The sequence below is a fragment of the Catharus ustulatus genome, chromosome 7 (genome assembly GCF_009819885.2).
Source record: "Catharus ustulatus isolate bCatUst1 chromosome 7, bCatUst1.pri.v2, whole genome shotgun sequence".
In the NCBI taxonomy this organism is placed as follows: domain Eukaryota; kingdom Metazoa; phylum Chordata; class Aves; order Passeriformes; family Turdidae; genus Catharus; species Catharus ustulatus.
Genome location: NC_046227.1, coordinates 17619155 through 17636838, shown reverse-complemented (window position 1 = coordinate 17636838; position 17684 = coordinate 17619155). Strand labels below are relative to the sequence as shown.

At 44.1% G+C, this 17684-nt stretch overlaps 1 protein-coding gene across 6 annotated transcripts; it reads left to right on the top strand.

Moving 5' to 3' along the window:
* The first annotated feature begins 141 nt into the window (after nucleotides 1–141).
* On the top strand, nucleotides 142–17171 carry CDCA7 (cell division cycle associated 7). 6 transcript variants are annotated; one of them, XM_033064616.1, is made up of 11 exons: nucleotides 142–408; nucleotides 4475–4666; nucleotides 9626–9751; nucleotides 10137–10247; nucleotides 11674–11925; nucleotides 12301–12378; nucleotides 13034–13225; nucleotides 13659–13799; nucleotides 14228–14377; nucleotides 14961–15097; nucleotides 15406–17171. In XM_033064616.1, the coding sequence occupies exons 3-11, from the start codon at nucleotides 9686–9688 to the stop codon at nucleotides 15434–15436; spliced, it is 1158 nt and encodes a 385-aa protein (XP_032920507.1). In that variant the 5' UTR covers nucleotides 142–408; nucleotides 4475–4666; nucleotides 9626–9685; the 3' UTR covers nucleotides 15437–17171. The 6 variants fall into 6 exon arrangements, with proteins under 6 accessions (XP_032920507.1, XP_032920510.1, XP_032920506.1 ...); XM_033064619.1 differs by lacking the exons at nucleotides 142–408; nucleotides 4475–4666 and adding an exon at nucleotides 7480–7500; XM_033064615.1 differs by lacking the exons at nucleotides 142–408; nucleotides 4475–4666 and adding an exon at nucleotides 8081–8145 and having other exon boundaries at nucleotides 13037–13225.
* Nucleotides 17172–17684: the final 513 nt, after the last annotated feature.

Sequence of the window (17684 nt, the reverse complement as noted above, 5' to 3'; positions counted from 1 at the left end):
GTTCACTTAGGGTTTTCTTACAAGTCTGTTAAAGACAAACATATTTAAAGTACCATTATGTCTAGATTTGCATGCCAGGAGCTGGACACACTGGCCTCCATCCACACACGTATCCTCAGCAGTGCTGCAGCTGCTACACCCTTCCTTCACAGCTGACTCTGCAAGTGTCACAAAATACCACTGCTGCAGAGCTGCCCCTTGGTTTCTTGGCTTGTCTTTCTCTTGGGCTTCATATCTCCATGCTCGGATGTTGATGTTTTCTTAATCCCCAAAAGGTACCTGCATTTTCCTCTTCCAGGGTTTAAAATGCTCTGAATTGTAAGAAGCGAGCTCTGAGATGCCTGCTGGAATGGAGGATGAAAAATAGCAAAGAGCTCATGAAGGCAGATTCAGAACGGGACATCTGAAGTGAGTGAGTATTTGCGTCAGTTGAGAGAACGCTTACAAAATCAGATGCAAGTTTTCTTTCCATTTTTTTAAAATGTGAGACTTGCTGTCAGAGCTCACAAAGAGTCTTTGTGTTCATTCAGCAGCATTTTACTCTGGGTCTTGTGGGAATCCCAAGAGTTGCCCTGCTCTCTCTGGATGCCAGACATCAACAGGAAAATTTCAGGGTGAACAGCAGCAATCTCTCCCCGGCAGTTGGTTCTTGACCCTGCCCGTGAGTTGTGAGGGAGGAAGCAGAGCTCAGTTCAGACAGGAAGGGCAGGTTAACCTCAGCATCATGGTCCTTGGTTTTCTGAAATTTTACAGGCTTTACCTCCACAGATGATGTCTTCATAGCATGAGCAAAGACTTCTTTCTTTTTCTGCCAACAAGACATGTGGTACAATTTTTTTAATGTGGTTTTTTTCTTTACTTTTTTGTCTTTCCCATATGCCTAAGGATGTCTTAAAAAAAAAAAAAGAAAAAAAGGAAAGAACAACAGGAGGATGGAGAGCAGTCACCACTGAGGGTAGCAATCATTCTTCTTCAGCTTGGTGGCCCACAGCTGGGTCTGACCCTGTTGTATATTGGCTTCCTAAGAACACAGGTGTCCCCAGCAGCACTGGCGTACCTGCCACTGCCATCAGGACTGGCTGTAAGAGATCAGTGTGCTGGGGACCTGCTCCATAGCAACAGTCAGACCAGCAGCTTGGCATGGTGCTGCACTCTCCAGGCACTTGTTCCCTGTGTCTTGCAGGTCAGAGATGTGCTGCTGTTCTGTAAACCAGCTGGCAATTCAAGTACCTGTGAAACCTGCTCCTGAGCAGGACATGAATGTGAGGCTCCCTGGAGCAAAAGCATTGCCCAGACCTGCAAACACAGGCTGCTTTTGCTTACATACAGCCAGGGCAAGTCCCCATTCTGCTGGGAGGGGAGAGTACCCATTTGTGCCTCCCCCCAGCTCTGCCATGGCTGAGCTAATGCCCCATGAGAACCTGCTTTTTTGCTGTGAAATGGGAATGGGTGATTTTGGACATGGTTTACTTTTTCAAGAAAAAACTGGCCACTGCAGTTTTGCTCTATATTATCTGCTCCCACAGATTATTTTCTAGCAGTTGGCTAGAAAATGACAGCGTGCTGACCAGAATCTGGCAAGTTGCTGAGCAGATTTAAGGAGGAGAAGTTGCCTCACTAAGAGCTACAGCCCCCAACCAGGGCACCCCTCACCTCTGTCCTGCTTTCTAGCTCAGCCAATGTTGCTCAGAATCAAACTCCATGTGCTTTAAGACTTTCTGTAACTGGCAGACTTGCTGCCAAGAACATTGGACTGGACATCAAATATATGTAATTGATTTTTTTTGATTGTGCTAGAGAATGCACTTTGACATAATAATAACAATAATAATTATTATTATTACTTTAGGCTGAGAAAGAAGGGCTGTGACTTATGTGACTGTGGAAAAACCCCAAACTGAGAGACCTCCTGGCATCTCACATTGCTAAATGGAATCAAATAGATGTGCTACTCTGAAAATTACATCTGATAGAATTATTTTCTGTACATGTGTCCACCATAGAGGGGTTTTTACATAATATTCTTATCTAATGAATTGCCATGCTTAGCAGTTCAAGCCAGCTTGTTGCAAAAATTTAGAGGTTAGAGAGGAGAAGTCTATTAAGGCAATAACACTAATAAGGGTCTACCAAGATCACGTTTGAGTGCATGTAAATACAGGGCATTTGAGATGAACAAAGCTCTGACAGAGGAACGGCACGGGCAGGCAGTGTTCTCCTGGGGAAAGGCGAGCTGGGCTGCAGCGTGCAGCCCTTCCCCGGGGCAGCACCACCCCGGGCTGAGCCCCTGCCCGTGGAGCCTCCTCCGGGGGCTGCACACACGGACATCGTGCTGTGCAGAGTGCAGTGCCTCAGTGGCCCTGCGGCTCGACACACACCTTCCTTTTCCTGCTTTAGCAAGCAGAGAGGGCACTTCCCTCATGCTGAGAAAAAACCCAAGGGCTTGAAAACTTGAGACGTGCCCTGGAGACCTCTGGCAGGCACTGGTGAGGCCTGAGCGAGGCTTTCTCCTTGTCCCCCTCGCTCCTCCCTCCCGAGAGAGCTGCCTGGGGAGGGAGATCCCTGCGGAGGAGGCTGTGCCACCACCTCTCCTCCCACTCCCATCCTCTCGGAACAACCACATCTTGCTGAAGGCTGGTGGAGGCAATGCAAATCAACACTTGCAAAAAGGCAGTGGCAAAGCTTATATAAAAGAGAAAAAAAAAAAACAGACTGCAGTAAGTATTTTGGTTATTTCCTGATAGCCTTCTGTTTCCCACAGCTATACATTTGCAGAACATTCTGAAAATTATTTCTTTATGATGTGACTAAATGTAATTTGCATTTTCAAAGGGAAATACAAATCAAAGCCCAACAATGAAAGGGCTGGGATCTTGCACTTTTTAAAGTGGCTACTGCATATCAAAACCAGCTACTTTCAATCAACATTTTTTGCTATGCATTTTGTGGAATGGCTACAGGGTAATCAAAAGAGCATTGTAATTACACTCCTATAATGTGCATCATAATGCTCTGGGCTCCAAATGATCTGCTATGACTTACATTTGGAATAACCATTAAGGTTTCTATCAAAAATGACCACATTTCAGCCATTCTCTTAGTGCACCGATGAATGTAGTATCAACTCCCCTTTTTCTGACACTGATTTGTGTTATTCCTTTCATTCTCCTTCTCTTATTCTTTCAATGTTTGTGGCCCTGCTAGATTGTGTCAAAGAAACACGGTATTGGATAGGATTGGACATAACCAGATTCAATGAAACATGCAGGACGCATTGGCACCCAGCCTTTACTAACAAGAAAATCACAGCAAAACACAAGGAGATACAAATCTGGTAAATTAAAAGGAGAAAATCTATTTCTCCTTGGAGGGAGAAATAAGGAAGAAGATACTAATTACATTGTAGAAGTATTTTATGGAGCTGGTACAGTTGGTCTTACTAGAAACTGATTGTACATGCTAAATATTTAAACTTATATTTATTTTACAAAATCTGATTCTGCCTATCAGAGCATAGTGTTATTTACATTAAAAAGGTACTCCATAAAAATTCGTGTCCAACAAACATGTAGAGATATCTAGCTGTAATTAAATCTCCAAAAGTGGTTTTCCTCCTGCTTCTGTGTAAGAACAAATGTGTCCTTTCTGGATTGCAATCAATAGCAGGTTACCTGATTATACACCTTGTTATGTCTTGTATAGTAGTGTGAGCCACTGGAGGGTGACATGTGAACAAATAGATATGCTTGATCAGATCTTTTCAAGAAACACACCTTACAGGAGAGCGAGAAACAATTAGTGTGTGTTATAGGTTACCGATTTACAATTTACATCATAAATCAATGTCTGATTATTTTAATGCAAAATGTTTTTTAGCTTCATTTTATTGCACTAATGGTTTCAACAACACACTATAATTTGCTCAGATGAAGAGGTGATTGGACAGCACGTACAGAAATTTTTAATTACTGTCATTAGTGGCTGCAATCTTATTCTTTTCCATGGAGCTAAGATACGTGTTATTGCATTGTGCTACGGGTATTCTGTGGCCACGAGAATCCAAACTCTCCCTTTCCTCTTAAAGGTTTGCATCTGTAAACATGTGTCACTGTGCAAGTCTCATCACAATAATGTTATACAAACATTAACGTTAAAACATGCTGTTTTAGGAGGTGTGGTGGTGCATTTCCACCCTTGGGCCATACCATGATTTCAGAGATACTCATTAAGCCTTGACAAACACCACCTGGGCTAAGCTCCTCTTGAGCTTATCAGAAACACAGCCTGCTTCCAGGAGCTTACACTTTCTAGTGAGGCTGTTTTTAATGAACAGCCTTGAAAACTTGCCTAACTAACAACCCAAGTGGAGCAACATTTTTGTTATCACACTTTTAAAGAAAATTACTGACTCAAATTGTGCCCAGGATGGAAAATCACTGTAACTAAAGCCAACTCTTTTTGTGACCCTATAAAGAGCAGTCCTAAGTGAGACCCTTTGAGCCCTCCTGGACCACATCAGGCTGTGACCAGCACCTCTCCGAGCCAGTCAGCTCTCACACTGCCATACTTCAGGGACCACCACTGATCGCCAGCAGTGGAGCCTGGGCTACCCACACTCCTCAAGACTCAACCCTCCGCCCGTTGAGAAGGTGCAAAGGCATCTGATGTGAGTACTTTGCTGAATTCAAAGGGAATTTTTCAAATGTATATACCCTGTATGTAGTCCTTTGGGTCTGTGTATGAGTGTGAATATGCTATAGCAAATGTACTATGAATGTTGCTCTCTTAGATTATTAAGTATTTTAGATTTGTAAGTAAGTTACTAAGTTACTGTTGTGCTATAGCAAATTCTGTAAGAATCTTTTGTCAAATTGTTTACATTATGCTGTCCATTAAGTGCTATAAAGTTTAAGTACCATTAAAACTTTTACGCCTAAACCATTTTTCAAGTGTGGGGCTAAGTTTGGCAAGGAAGTCCATTCTGAACCTAGTGACTCAATGGGAGGGTCTCCCTTATTCTTTTTTATCCTTACCCTTTTCCCATGTAGATAATTTTTGGTTGATTTTAGTTTTAGATTGATTTTAGACTTCAGTATGATTTTTCTCTGAGTGCTTTAACCATCTAGTAGGTAGTAGAGTGAACCTTGCCAATGAACTTTGTCATGCTTTTGCTTTTATATTAAACATACTTTTGCCGATGCCTTTGCCAGGGATTCTTTGAGTGTCCTAAAACACTCATTCACGACAGCAGGTAAAAATGTATTGCTTCAACTTAAAAAAAAAGGGGGAAGGAGCATAGTGTTGAGTGTAAGATTTAAGATAAGAAGTTAAGATAGGAAGTGTGTAGGAGAGGCAAGGACGGGGCAGCAGAGTCCTGCCTCCAGCGAGAAAAGCCGTGTTACAACGCCAACAACAGAAATCCGCAGGGTGACACGGAGGACAGCACTTGTCTTTTGTCCCAGCAGACCAAAGGTCACATCTATTGTTTCTGACAATAGAGCTATTGTTGGAGGCCCATGTTCTTGCTGCTGCTTGAAGCTCCTAACATGTAAACAACTTTGATTCCCCCAGATAAATGCAGAAAGCATTGCATGCTCAATCTACTGCATGTTCCTCCATAATTTCAGCCTATTCCCTATTCAGCAGGTCTTCCAAGGGCTGCTGCCATGTGGTGACAGCTCATTTCAAGGACAGACGAGACTTTAACAGATTATTTTCTTGAAAACATCTGATAAAATACTGCAGATGATCTTTGCTGGCATGTGAGCCCTGAGGGATGAGCTTGCTGTAGCACTGATCAGGCTGTGCAGGACCCTGACTAGGGGACTGAACGGGGAGGGATGTTTTCCTCCACTCACACTACCTAATTTAAGTGTGGCTGAAAATACTATGTTCACCTGAGTTCAGTGTTGCATGTCTTCAGCTACTGTTAATAGCTAGATGTGGGACAGTGGTGCTGCCTATGTCTTGACAAACACAGAAAAACTTTTTCCATCGTGGTAAAGCCAGTTGGTAAGCTTGTTCTGCCATCCACTGAGGGCAGTGGGCCCTGCAGGGCAGAGCAGGGGCATGCAGGCTGTGAAGATGAAAACAGGGGAAATCAGTTTCAGAGGTCACAACAACCATCTCGAGTTACAGACCTTCATCTTCTGATACACTTGCTGGATGCTGTAGGAAGGGAAGCCTCTGCCCTTCATATGCATCCCATTTCTCTTTTCCTTTTCCTGTGCTCTTCTCCCCAGTGATCTGTAAAATATGTGAGCTGATATACACATTTTTCAATAAAATAATTATTTTTCACGTATTAAAAAAAAACCCTGACAATACAGTTCACAAAATGTTCTGTCTGGATTCCCCACAAAGTGTCTGCTCTGGCCTGCCTATTAATTTGAAAGCCATTTGACTACACATGTAGTTTGAAGATTTGAAGAATGCTGTTTGCATTAAGTATTAAAAGGACAAGTAACTGCAGTCTGAAGTTTTCCTTTAGCTAGTGCCATCAGTATTCCATAACATTTCATATGACACTCTTGAAAGCTGTGAAGGTTGACTACTTCTCTAGTAAAATTCTGCTAATTGTGTTTCAAGATGTTAAGGTCTTTTACTGTTCATAAACTGAATCTCTTCAACCATGTGAGTAAATTAGTATTTGTAGATTTCTTTTTCTGAAAGCAGTAAAACTACATCAAAATTAAAAAAACCCATCCCCTTCTTCCCAACTGAGCTGTCTTGTTTGAAAGCCACGTGGGTGGAAATCCTCCACTAATGTGGATTTAGAGGAATGGAGTGTGGTCTGGTCTCTGGAGAGCTGGTTTAGTTCATCTGCTTTTGTGTGTGCTGAGAAGCCAGCAGTGCAGGTAAGTGTGTAATTATGGGCTTATTTAAAATGGAGATTCTTTTACATGACAGATTGCAGCATGCACAGGAAGAATAATGCCCACAGAAAATAGCACACCTCCGTGAGGGCTCTTGTACCCTATTGTGCTGTAGCCTATTTACAGGCTTTGGCTCAGAGATGATTCCTGGTTTGCCTTACACGGGCACAGGTTTGCACGTGCACGCGGCCTCCTCCCTCCGGCTGAGTGCAGTGGGGACTCGCCTGCTGCCAGGGAGGCACCTGGAAAAATGCTGAACAGCAAGAGTTGCACTGGTATCAAGCCCTGCTCAAACCACAGGATAAACAGAGGATTATAGCAAACACCAGGGCCACAAATCCCACAGCTTCTTCAGGGCTTCTCCCGTTACTATTGCTGCCAAATACCACGTAGCAGTTATTTTACTGTGTTTAACGGCTGTACTTGATTTAATGTGCTATTACACATGTTACCAAAAATGGTTTAAAATGACTGATCTATTTTCTTCTGGCCTGTCTTCAAATAGTACTGCGATTGCAAAGGGCAAGGCAGCCAACTTCTCTGTAAAATTTTGTTGAAGTGCTGTTTCCGAGGAGCAGAGGCCTCACGCACAGTCCCACTCGTAGCGCTGGTCTGTGGGGCCCTGGTGAGTGACCCTCGGTTCCCCGTGGGACTCGGGACGGGGGTTCTGGCACAGGGCACTTGTACCGCGCTGCCTGGCAGGCGGTGCTGGGGGCAGCCGGGACACAGACCCTTGGCTTTATTTCGTGCACAAGATCTTGGAAACTGGCAAGTTGAGGGGGCTTATTTCAGAGTAAAGCCAGCCTAGGTTTAGCATATAGAATTATTTAAGACAAAAAAAGGAGAGCTAGAAACCACGCAGTCTTCCCGGCTGGCCCCGGCTAGGCAGGAGCAGCCCCGGCCCCCGCCCCCCTCCTGCACCCGAGTCCTGCCGCGTTCCGCCCGCGAGCTTTTCGCGCCACAGCCAGGCCCTTGCAGATCCACATAGCCTACACCGCGAATAGAAAAAGGAAAGGGCGACCTCCGCACCGGCCCCTTCGGGGACATCCCGGGAGCGCTGATGAGCTCCTCAGCAGAGGCGAGCGGGCGGGCGCAGGGCGAGCCCCCCGGGTGCCCGAGCCCGCGGGGTGTGCGCTGCATCTGCCAGGACGCGGGCGGCAGCGCGGGAAAGGCGCCGCCGGCCCCGCCCCCGCGCGCCAGCCGCTTTGGCGCGAACCTTCAGTTCCCAGCGCCCGCCGCCGCCGCCAGCATGGCCCCGCCGCGCCCGCAGGTGAGCGCTCCCCGGGCCCGCCGCAAGGCTGCAGGTCGCTGCTGCTGCGGACAGGGGCGAGCCTGTGCCGCCTGCCGCCGCTCCCCTGGCCCTCCGGGGTCTTGCGAACCTGGACAAGCCGGACTAAGCCGCGCTGCGGAAGGCTGGTGGGGTCGGGGGGGGGCTCTTTAGTTTGGGCACTCCAGGGAGAGCGACGTGGGGGCAGCCGCACCACTCGAACCGGCAGCCTCGGGTCTCCTGGCCCGCCGCGGTGCTCGGGCGCCCCGTGCATGGCGGTGCCCTTGCCCTCCTAACTGGGGTAAGGGACTCGGCTTAGGAGCCGCGCTCGGTGGGGAGCTGGCGGCCCGGAGCCATGCGCCCTTCGCCCCCGCCTCGCCGAGGGCCCGCGGCCGGTCGTGAGGCGGCGGCCCCGCGCGGCAGGGCCGGGGCGGGAAGGAGCGCAGGGGTCGGCGGGCGGGCGGCCCGGCCGCGTGTGTGCGGGGCGGCACCATTGTAGCGGGAGGCGGGCGAGGCGCTGGCGGGGCCGCGCCTGAGGGGACGGGCGTGTCTGCGAGCTCCGGCCCTGAGGGCCCCCGGTGCGGGCCGTCCCGCCGGGAGCGCTGCCCCGGCTGCGCGCACCCTCAGCCGCCGCGGCACCAGCAGCCAACCGCCCCTTTGTGTCCGGGGCCGGCAGGGCCGCTGCTCGGCGCCCCGCGGAACTGGGAGGCGAACAGCCGCCAGCGGAGCGGTGCTGGGCAGGGGACGGAGGCTCCAGGTTAGCCCGGCAGCTGCTGTTCAGGCCCTGTCCGTCCATTGTTGGGCCCGGCCTTTGGGCCCGTGAGGAGCCGGCGCTCATGACCGGGGCAGCGCCTCAGTGTGGGTGCTGCCCCCGGCCTCCGTGCCTCGGGGGATAAAATGGGCCACTGCCAGTAGAAACATTTCCTGGGGAAGGAAAACCTGATGCCCATAAAAAAAAAGTCTTCTTAATCGGTGGCAAAATGAAAACAGCAAGTTGCTTTGTCTAGAATAGTTGTTTTAAATCTCTGGGTGGGATCCTTTGGCCTTTCCTTAAGAGCTTCGTAAGAATACTAAAGAGTATTTAGTGTTTGCCTCAGACTGCAAGTAATAAGTGAATCCAAGTAGATTTGTAGGTACTTTCGCGTACTTGCACTTTTTTCCATCCCTGGCTATGATAACTGGGGAATTACATGATTAATGTGCTTATTTCCACTTGTCTGTTTGCATGAAAGAAGTATTCTGAAATACTGAATGAAACTATCTATGACAATGATCAGAACTGTATCAGAGTAAAAACTGTCATTCCTAACTTTCTTACTTTGAGATTTATTTCAAGGCTGGTGTTTGTTTTCTGACTTGCGTTCAATATTGCTAAATATCCTAAAATGTTCAAATTTCCTAAGCTTCAACAAAAAGATATTCTTAAAAGGTACTGTGCTGCAGTAGGTCTCTTCTTAATGGTGTTGCTGTTGTCTTTTTGTAGCGCCGAGGTTGTTCAGGAAGGAGAAACTTCACAGCCTTTCGAAATACTAAACTGATTCCCATGGAAACATCCTCATCCTCTGATGACAGTTGTGACAGTTTTGGTTCTGATAATTTTGCAAACACAGTAAGTACAGTACAAGAACAAATAAGATCATATGGGCAGTAGTAGTAAAGATTGCAAAAAATGTAAAGCTAATAATATAAAACTACATGCTCTACTTACGTTTTTGTGTAGTAGTTAAAAACCTGTGCTATGTGCTGTAATTTCATTTCACTCTTTACTTGTGCTTCAAGGTGGTAATTGTTGGGAACAGATTAGCTAACAATTCTAGCCTTTGATACGTCACCTAACCTAATGTGCCTGGTAATTTGCAGCTATGGTTCTGAAACCCCTATGAAATTCCTTTACTTTTTTTTCCTTTATTAAAGAGTTGTTTTCTTGTACTGCACATATAAGTGTTAATAATTTTCTGTACAATTTAAATTAAAGAATATTTTGTTTTTTGTAGAAATGCAAATTTAGGTCGGATATTAAAGAAGAACTGGCAAAAATTTTTCATGAAGCCTCTGATGATGAATCTTTCTGTGGCTTTTCGGAAAACGAGGTTCAAGATGCATTGGTAAGACAGTTGATTTTAGTTTGCTATTTTATATTTAAATTCCTAGACATTCTTAGTTGGAAAACAATGCCAGCTTCATCTTGAAAGTTCAGTGTTTCAGAAGGAAGCCTGATTTCATTCAGTAAACAGTCCAGATAGCCAAAGTTTAGTTTTCTTTTTGTCTCCATGAAAAGCACTCAAGATACTGATCTTTTAAAAATCCACCTTATGTATTTTGAAATATGCCTCTTAAAACTGTCCTTGCTGGATGTTATTCTGTTGGAGCCTAACGTTTCTGGTTCCCTCAATATGAGATGTTAGGCTAGCACATGGACTCCAGGAAACCTCAGAAAAAATCTTGTGTGTCTTGACGTGCAGTCAGACCTCCACTCTAGCAGCATAACAGATGCACATAATACTGTGCATCTTTCAGCAGTAGAGAAAAGTGATAGGTGGTGAAATCTGCCTTCCTGCTTTTCCTTGACATCAGTTCAAGATCAGTTCTCTTGCTTAAAAAGATCAATAGTTGATATTCAGAAGAGAAACTGAAGTAGTGCTGCATTTGGTAAAACCAGGTTTGTCATAACTTCAGCACATGCTGAGGAATGGCTGGAAAAGAAAAATATGTAATTGGAAGAAATCACATCTGAGTTAAAACACAATAATAAAGAGGGTAAGTAGGAGACAAAGCTGGAATACGTAAGTAGAAAAAAGGAGTCAATAACTACACATAATGTGCCACCAGAATCACATACCTGCTTAATAAAAACTGCGTAAATGAAAATGGCCATTTAATGTCCACTGTTATTGCTGATCAAAATAAGACTGTCTTGTTGTGTCTAAAAAGAAAAATCAAAGCCTATTGCATAATGAGCTTTTAACTAAACAATTTGTCCTCATTGAACCATTGCTTCTTGGGAAATTTGTAAGCAAGACAGGAGAACTCAAAGATTAGAAAATACTGGGATTTTTTAAATATTTCATTGGTTCCATTCAGTGGAAACTTGAAGGAAGTTTCCGTTTTTTATCATTGATACTGTGAGATGACTGTACTTGACAGCTTACAAAATTGGAGAGAGCTGCATAGTGGCTTTTTTTACAGCCAGATACTGTATGTAGCAAAATTGAGCCTTTTAAAGGCAGTTCTGTCTCTCATACCATAAGCATGAACTACTTTTGCTGCTAGACCTGCAGGTAACAGCTAAGACTGCTGTAACTGGACCTACACTCCCTTTTCTGGTGTGTTTGGCATAACTATATGGGTCTGCCTGAGAGATTTTTATCCCCATGTCCCCTCTTCTTCCCTCCCACTCCAAAATGCACTAGAACACTAGGACTGGATGTCTGGATTTCAGCTCTTAAACTACTCCTAGACAAAATGTCAACTGTATTTAACTGCAGAGCAACTCTCCTGGATTTACATGCTTTCATTTTGGTTTGTTAACAGAAATTGGAATCAGATTCAGATGAGAATGATACAAGTGCCGAAAGTGAGATAGATCAGCGAGGGCAGAAATGCTCTGTTCCTCTGAAAGTAGCTATGAAGTTTCCACTTCGAAGATCAGAGAGGAGGAAGGGTGGCATGGAACCTGTTCCTGAAACATCGGTGCCTGCTCCAGATTCAGACTCTGACACTGAAGAAAGTGGTCCTATGTTTTTAGAGAAAAGAGCTTTAAACATAAAGGAAAACAAAGCAATGGCAAGTACCCTGTCTTCCTGTGGACTGGCCCTTTCTCCCCCCTCCCTTTTGACTCTGGGGGAAACCTCTTTAAATTCACTGTAATGGGAATTATGTGAACGCATTAAGATGAATTTGCATTCCTTAAATATAAATCTGATGCTTTATATTTACTGGCATATGAAAATCCATAGGCTGCAAGCCTAACGACATAATAAGTTTGAGCATTTCCAAATTACTTGCAGTCACTAAAACATAAATAAGACATAAATGTAAAGAGTTGAAGAATGACTGCATTTCCTAGAAGTAATTGTACTTTTAGCCAATTGCCCTAGTAGTCTGTAATAGCACATAAATACCCTTTTAAGGCTCTGCTTCATTTTTCTCTCTTTTTAGCTTGCAAAACTAATGGCTGAGTTGCAAAATGTTTCTGGTATCTTTGGTGGGAGAAAATCGTTGCCAGCTGTCAGTCATGTGAGTATAAACTTACTGTATTTGCATTCAGATTTCAAAGAGTCAAATTCTGACATTACAAAGCAGGATTCTCAATGTAAAGACTTAATAAACAGTGCAAATCAAAGTCCAGTTAGAATTTTATTGCTTCCTAAAATGGGTGTATTCCCTGTGTAATTCACTTTTGATTTGCCTTGGTATACAGCTGAACAGATTAATTTTAAAAGGTTCAGTGTCTCCACAGGCCAATAAAACCAAACAAAGTGCTGTGTAAATATGTGTTTATACAAAGGCTGGAGATAAGGAAGGGCAGCTCAGACCTGAATATTCTGTGAGTCTGGAGCCTTGAAAAACACCTGGCATTATGCCAAACTTTTAAAAAGATTGGGTTGTGAATCAGCAGTGTAATGAATTTGTGATTTGAGTAAAGATTAGAACAGCACTGAAAATTTCAGCTCCTCATAGACACAGGTTCTGCTGCTTTTGACTGTTTCTCTGTGACCAGCAGAATGCCTAAGATGAACTTGCTAAGGCCCTTCTTACCTGTTTCTGTCTGGGACAGGGATAGACATGTCTCTGGAAAAGACGAGAGGAAGGCATCTTTAGGGGAGGAATTCAGTAGGGTCAGGAGCTATCTGTGTTTTCATCTGTTTCATAAGGGGCTTTTAAACATTAGCAGGGGCCAAAGCGACTTCCAAGGCATTCATTGCCCAAATGTGCCTTGAGGAAGAACCCAGACCGGAGTTCTCGGCCTCACACGAGGTCAAGGTCCTTGATCGAAGGTCCTCCTACTCTTGTACCAGAAGAGGAAGAAGATGACCCGTACATCTTGGTGAGAAGAAGAAAAATGTCTGATGAATACCTGGAGGTATGATGATCTGGTTCTCCTGTTTGGGTTGTGAGGGTGGTTTCTCTTCAAGAAAATAGCGATTCTTAGGGAGTTGATGAGGTTTATCAGTATGCCGTGGCCTTTGAAGAATGAAAAAAAAAAATCTAAGAAGAAAAAAAAGGGCATTTTGTACGTGCTCTTCATTTCCCCTTCCTTGTCCTTGAAAAACCACTTCCACTTGCACTCCAGCAGGAGTGAAGCAAGATAAGTACATACCATCACTGCACCCTGAAGGGGACAGATCAAGTAAAGGTGCTAAAGCTGCATCCTTATCACATGTCTGTACAAAGTTGTTATATTTTGCTTAAGTATGTAATGGGTGTTTGAGACTTCAGCATTGCTGTGAAGATCCTTGCCTCAGTAGAGTTGTTGCTGAAACTAATACTGAAAGTATTGCATCTTTACTATTCAGCATGAAACCCGTACTCCCAGGAGGGGTCACCGTGGTGCCATGGCTTTTCCACATGTTGTGCGCCCAGTTGAGGACATAACAGCAGAAGAGCTGGATAATATTTGTGGATCTGCAAGTGAAAAAGTATATAACAGGGCTATAGTAAGTATATTCCAGCTTTGTGAAATGTGTACTTTGTGAAGTCATTTTTTTGTTATTCTGTGTTTGTGTTTCAGCATCAAATAGATCACACTCCCTCTCACTGAGAGCTAGGATGTGATTTTTGGGAAAAATATGTCTGAGATCTTGAAGTGTCCTTTGTTATTTTTGCCTGAATTTGTCAAATAGCCTTTACCAAGCCAATTAGCTTGCTTTCACTCTGGAACAACTGTAGTACCTCAGTGATACCAGCCAGGGGATGTGATCACCGGACACTGAAGATGCAGTGTTAAAATAGTCTTGGTTCAAACTTGCAAGGTGGCTTTCTGTTTCAGGATAAGCACTACTAGCTGCCAAAGAGTTTTCTTCAATGCTTTCCCTCCTAACTAAAACGCCATCTTAAATGTCTTGTTTGTTTTCCTGTGTTCTAGGGATCCACCTGTCACCAGTGTCGCCAGAAAACCATAGACACCAAGACAAACTGTCGTAACCCTGATTGCGTGGGAGTGCGGGGCCAGTTCTGTGGGCCGTGCCTCCGCAACAGATACGGGGAGGATGTCAGAGCAGCGCTGCTCGACCCGGTAGGACAGTGCTCAGGGCTGGTTTTTTGTGCCTGACTTGCACAGCCAGGGGTATTGGTCTCTGGCAGCTGGGGTTTTAACAGAACTGCTCACGGTGCTGAAGTACATCATGCACTCCTGGCTTGATTCAGCCTGAATCACACAACTGTGTTGTATAGAATTTGTTGTATTTAATACTTCTGTAGTTTTATTTGCAGGGGTAAAGTAGGAGAACAGAGCAGCAGCCAAAATATTTTTCTGTTTGAGCATCAGAAATAGTGTTCTCTTTTGCCTTGCATTAGCGCTTAATGCCCTATGGAAAGGAACTGTATTGTGGACAAAGTGCTGCTGCTGTGGGCTGTGATGTAGGAGTTAAAACAGAGTGGAATGCTTCCTGTGGTTATGTGCAAGGCAGTCAATAGAGAGCTTAATCCCCTGCAGACTGAGGAATCTGTGCTTTTCATTGGTTTAGACAACTTTATGCAGTGCTGATGTTGACTGCAAAATTCAATGTGTAGCAGAGCACTCTCGTAAGTTGTGGATGTGAGTTACATCTGGCATAGCATCTCAGCTGAAAGGGCTTCTTGTTGTCTCTTCTGTGTAGACATGGAGGTGCCCCCCATGTCGTGGAATCTGCAACTGTAGCTTCTGCAGACAACGAGATGGCCGATGTGCCACAGGCGTCCTGGTCTATCTGGCCAAGTACCATGGCTTTGATAATGTCCATGCCTACTTAAAAAGGTGAGTGTGCCATTGTGTCAGTGATGTGGTTGCATTAAGTGGGATAAGCATCTCAAAAGTGGGAAGGCAAAGATGTGCACATCCTAGTTCATCAGGTAAATCTCAAGATTACCCTGTGTTGCCTCCAGAATCTGAGATTTTACCCTGTGACTTTTTTGATATGCTGGTTCTTACCCAAAACAAGTGATATACCCACTCTGCCTTTTAGCTTTCAACCTCAGTGTGTATTGTTAGGGCTTCCACTAATTGGTCTAAAGAGTTTTCAGTGTTTTGCTACAAGCTGACTCATGTTCTTACTTGTCTTTCAGTCTGAAACAAGAACTTGGAATGGAAGACTAAAGCTGTGACTGCCTTCAAATTACATACTCTTTCAGCAACGTAATACTATTATCTGCAGTGAATTGTTTAATCAAATGAGATTACAAAGTGCCTTCCCTGCTTCCCTTTTGGGCAAAAAAGGATAAAAACCTTTCATTTATTTCAGTAAAAGCATACTTGGGAAAACTATTTAATGCAGGTCTTCACCCACAGGCCACTGTTTTCTTTTTAGACAACTTGGCAAATGAGTCCTTGTTTTCATGATAGTAACTTGGGGCTTTAAGCCATTAGTTTCACTCATGCCGCAGTCTATGCTGCAGGTTTACTTATTCTCTGAAATTGGTTACAAAAACATAGAGATGTTCTAAAAGTTTGAGGAGGTTTTCAACACACAACCAAGCAGCCAATGTCTGCCATACAGACACTTCATGATCGGATGGAATTGTAGAATTCTCCCAAACAGCAGCATGTTCTTAAGTTCGAAAAGGAAGCCCTATAAGTCACAGCTGAGCAGTCTCCAAGCACTAATATTTGGTTTTATAGAGTACTTAAAAGTTCACGCTGGCCATTTCAAGGGAGATTCTCTGAATTAAAAAATGCAGTAGACGCTGTTTGACATGGCACTTTGTGGTTTTGCTCAGATGAGAGAAAAAGCTTCCACAGCACTAGCATTGCCTGCTGATGACAGTGGTGTGAACATACTGGTATACACTATGTAGTGACCTCTGTCTAAAACAAAATGTTCCATGTGTTAAATTACTGTTTTGGTGGACTCTGTTTTCCCTGTTCCTGTTGCAGCTGCAGAATTGCTTTGCAGAGTCAGCAGTGGTCCTGGGGAAGAGGGATGCCTCCAGGCCAGGGCTTGGTCAAATTGAGGGGTGGCAGTTCATGTGATTGTTGGCCATCTTTGAGTGGATGAAAGATGGTAACTTGTTCAGTTTGGTTTGGTTATCAAGAAGACAAGCAATGAATGTTTCTGTGTCTGGCTCTTTGTGTTGGTGGAAGGTTCTTTCACATGACATCTGTGAAATGTAAGTACAGCAGAGATGGGTTAAGGATTCTGATATGCTGAGCACATAAGGGTCTCCTGTACTCAGTGTTATAGAAAAGAAGGTGCCATGGAAATCACATGCAGAGAGCCATAAAGGGTGTAAACGTGCTTCGTTTTGTTATGGAAACTACTGTGTAAGCTTTGTATAAGGTTTAGAATGTAATGCTATAAATAACGTACGGTTGAACAGTACAAGAATCAACATGGGTTTACACTTCTGTACTTGCACAGTATTTGCACTGTTTGTATACAAAATGATCCACAGTTCATACCTTTCTGGGAATTGCATCATTGTGTGTGGGAGGGGAGGAGAGAGAAATTTAGAAAAAACATATTTATGTCTCCGACTTGCAGTTCTGTTTCATAAATCATCTCTCCTATTGAAAATCTCCTGTCCTCTCTTTGTCTGTTTTTATAGTGTGAATAGCTGTGCAATCTGAGGTGTGGAGAGTGCTCTTCTCTCTAGGTACATTTTGTGAAGAAGGAACTCATTTTAGAAATACATGTTCTGACAGATAAAAGTGGTCGGGTTTTTTTTCCCTCCTAATTGCTTGGCTTGCCTTCTGATTGCTAGAGTGTGAAAGTACTGTGCTAAAAGCAGACCCTTACATTACATTACAGAGACTGCTGTATTTAGATTTACTCAAATCTACACTGTTCTGTACAAGATTTTTTATTTTGAAAATAAAAAATTTCAGTTTTAGAATATTTTTTGCCTCTGAACTGTTTTTTAAAAGCCTGTTAAAGCTGTACTTTGATTTTACCACTCTCGGGTAACTTACGCTGCAAAGTAAGGGACTTGGTTGTTCCCATCATACCTGGGGGAGCAGTGGGACTTGGACATCTTAATATCTCTGGCCCTGTGTTGCTGAATCTGATTGCTCTGATATTCATGCTGCTTGGATTGAATTGTTAGGTACCTGGTGACTAAGCAGTGATGGTCAAAATACAGAGTGCTTAGTTCGGGCTTGATATAGGCTCTGGGCAGGTGTGCTGTGTTCATTACCCTTCTACTTTTGCTTTTTTAAACCAGATGCTACATGTTGAGCTGACAAGGATGAGGATAAAATTTTGGACACAAGTTGGAGTAATGTGTCTCTGCCATTTAAATTTATTTATTTATTCTTTTACAAACAAGCTCTTACGTAGCCTCTCGGGAGCTCTTACCTGGAGCAGAGAATTACTTGAGGGGTCTTGATTGCATGCTGATAGTGAAGA